This window comes from Antrostomus carolinensis, unplaced genomic scaffold (genome assembly GCF_000700745.2).
Source record: "Antrostomus carolinensis isolate BGI_N321 unplaced genomic scaffold, ASM70074v2 scaffold20383, whole genome shotgun sequence".
Classification (NCBI taxonomy): domain Eukaryota; kingdom Metazoa; phylum Chordata; class Aves; order Caprimulgiformes; family Caprimulgidae; genus Antrostomus; species Antrostomus carolinensis.
Genome location: NW_010304718.1, coordinates 38,216 through 40,914, shown reverse-complemented (window position 1 = coordinate 40,914; position 2,699 = coordinate 38,216). Strand labels below are relative to the sequence as shown.

General features: G+C 37.6%; 1 protein-coding gene across 1 annotated transcript in view; it reads right to left on the bottom strand.

Annotated features, from left to right (window-relative positions):
• Positions 1 to 2,699, bottom strand: part of LOC104522307 (nucleosome-remodeling factor subunit BPTF) — a gene marked incomplete at its 5' end in the record, with an annotated part of 55,415 nt that overhangs the window by 14,510 nt on the left and 38,206 nt on the right. The window contains 4 exon segments of the mRNA XM_029084170.1: positions 4 to 226; positions 1,168 to 1,394; positions 1,907 to 2,030; positions 2,344 to 2,492. Of these exon segments, the coding sequence (XP_028940003.1) occupies positions 4 to 226; positions 1,168 to 1,394; positions 1,907 to 2,030; positions 2,344 to 2,492 (723 nt within the window).

The window sequence follows — 2,699 nt, the reverse complement described above, 5'->3', positions numbered from 1 at the left end:
TACCCGAGGTTGAAGTAGAAACTGTTGTTGTAGTTGTGCTAGCTGTCGTAGCAGCTGCTGGTAGTGGGGTGAAAAGAAATCTCTGAATTGTACCATTTGGCATAGCTGCTTGCATAAGCTGTTGTCCAGGACCAGGTATTACAGTCACACCCTGAGGGATTAATTGTAATTGACCAGTAGTTTGACCTTGTCCCTGAATTACCACAGTTAATCCTTGACTGCCACCCTAAAAAAAAAAAGTTGATATTGATGTATTAGTGATATAATTCTTAGACAGACTTTGCTGAAAATCAGAAGAATTAGGGGTTTGGATTTCAGAATTCAATACTTTCACCACATACCATGTTCCTAAAATCCAAAAGTAGCATCTGAGATGATGAAATACTAAAATACTCTTTCAACAATTCTATCATCAACAGATTATTGGGTTGGAGTTAGTTCCACATACTTTCATCCAAATATTGACAAGAACTCAAGCCAGAAAGCAGCTACAATGGAACATCTTTGTTCCTAGAATTTACAAGCAATACAGGGCATGGATAATTTTAGTCATACTATTAATTACTTTCTCAAGAAAAATGGGACACCTAGATGCAGAACTCCACATTTTGTGAACCCACAGAACAGAATAAGGTCTCTACAAAAATCCTTTTGAGTCGTTTGGTGTGGAAATGAACTCTGAGTCTTGCTCTACGTATAAAAATCTTATCTGGCAACAAGCAGCCTGTACATTACAATAATTTATGTTTGGGGTTTTTTTTATATAATTTGAAGAATAGGAATTTTGGTAACTCACAGAAGTCTATTTTAACCCTATGCTTGACTCTAGATTTATTTTATGCCAACAGACCTTCATGATCTGAGCAGCCGCTTTAAGAACTAAAATAATTACGTCCCTTACTGCTATTAATGCAAAGACTTTTTTCCATACTGCTAAACTTTCCCAATGGTAGTTACATTACTGGGGAATACAGTAGGAAGAGATATTTACAATTTTACATCTACTGTTTAAGCTTCTTTCAGTCTGCAATTACGCTATTGGTCATCCTCAGTGAAGGCTGAAACATAAGTTTATGAACAGATACACTACACTGCTGAAATCCAAGGGCTTGGTAAGATGTATTGTAACCATCAGCACATTTTCATGCCCAGAGGCTGTAATTTTACCTGTCCTTGTGTTAATTGTGTGAGTTGGGCCATAGTAAGTTTTACTTGTCCCTGCTGAGGGCGAGAGGGCTGCGATGTGGTTTGTGGCTGTATTGGCTGAGGTGGTGTTCCAGGACTTGTGACAGTCTTCTGTCCAGTACTGGAAGAAGCTGCTGTGCTGGTACCAGAAACTGCTGTTGAGACAGGCTGACCTCTGATTATTTGAGTTACCACTTGCTGTGTCTGACCTGTAAGAGAATAATTTGTAATAAGAAACACACTTCCAATATTTTAACCATTAGCACAGCAAACCTCTGAGCCACATCAGTACAATAACATATAATAAACTGAGGCAAAGACTGCAGTTTACACATAAATTTTCTTTACAAACCATTTGTCTGTGGGTTGACTGCAAAAAGTTTTCTATTTGAATTCAATTCACATACTTACAGAGTACTTTCAAATACTTAGCTTCCTTTAAAAAAAAAAAAAAAAAAAGGCTTTCTCAATGCACAATTATTCTAAACTTTTTTGTTTGTTTTCAAATGGATGGACTTAAAAATTAAATACATGACTTCCCAATGTCAATGATGAACAACACTGACAGAGCCTGCAACCGACACGTTCAAAAGCCAGAAAAGGCACTTGTCAAGCATCAAAATGAGTTATTTTTGCATTGGGACATATGATACAAAAACTACTTATGAAGAAACAAACCATGGATTTCACACTGGAAATTTAAATATTAAAATGAACCTACTGGCTGGAAGAATACCTTGTTGCACCACTAGAGGTGTTCGAATGATGGTCTTTCCGAGTGATGACTGCTGAAGTGGTGAACGAATTACTGTCATACCGGGGCGGAGCGGTGTCCCTTGCACTACCTGCATACACCAAAACAGAGAGCACATGTAAACTTGGGAAAAAAAGCTGCTGGGAGGTTTTGTTTTTTCAACACAGTAAGAAATGACAAGATGCAAGCAGATCCAATATTTTTTCATCTATGCCTACACTAGCAAGGCTTACCAAGCTCTAAACTATTAATTTTTCCAATGGGAGAGAATTGTTGTACCTCCTTGGAATAAAGGATCCATAATCCAATCCAATACCTGAAGGGGCTACAAGAAAGCTGGGGAAGGACTTTTTATAAGGGCAGTTAATGACAAAACAAGGGGAAATCAGAAAAAAACATCTTACTTGTGAAGTGCTTGTTGTTCCTAACGTCCCTGTGGTATTTGGCCTAATGGTTACAGTTGCTGTCCTTGGCTGGAATGAAGTAAATGTTTGACTTGCACCTGTAGTTGATGGAATGATACCCAATACTTTTTGCTGAACTTGAACAACACCTAATTGAAGAAAAATTGAGAATTCATTAATGACATAATTGCCAGCAAAAGAAGTAAATGCAACTCCAGGGTGACGTTTAGAAATCAGTCTCCAGGTTTCTAGAACACCTTTGAGTCTTTCAACATTTCTTGGGAGAACCTTTGTCATATTGTAAAAGAAGCAGCATTATACTTTGTCGATAGTCCACCTACATTTTAAGTTAAGAA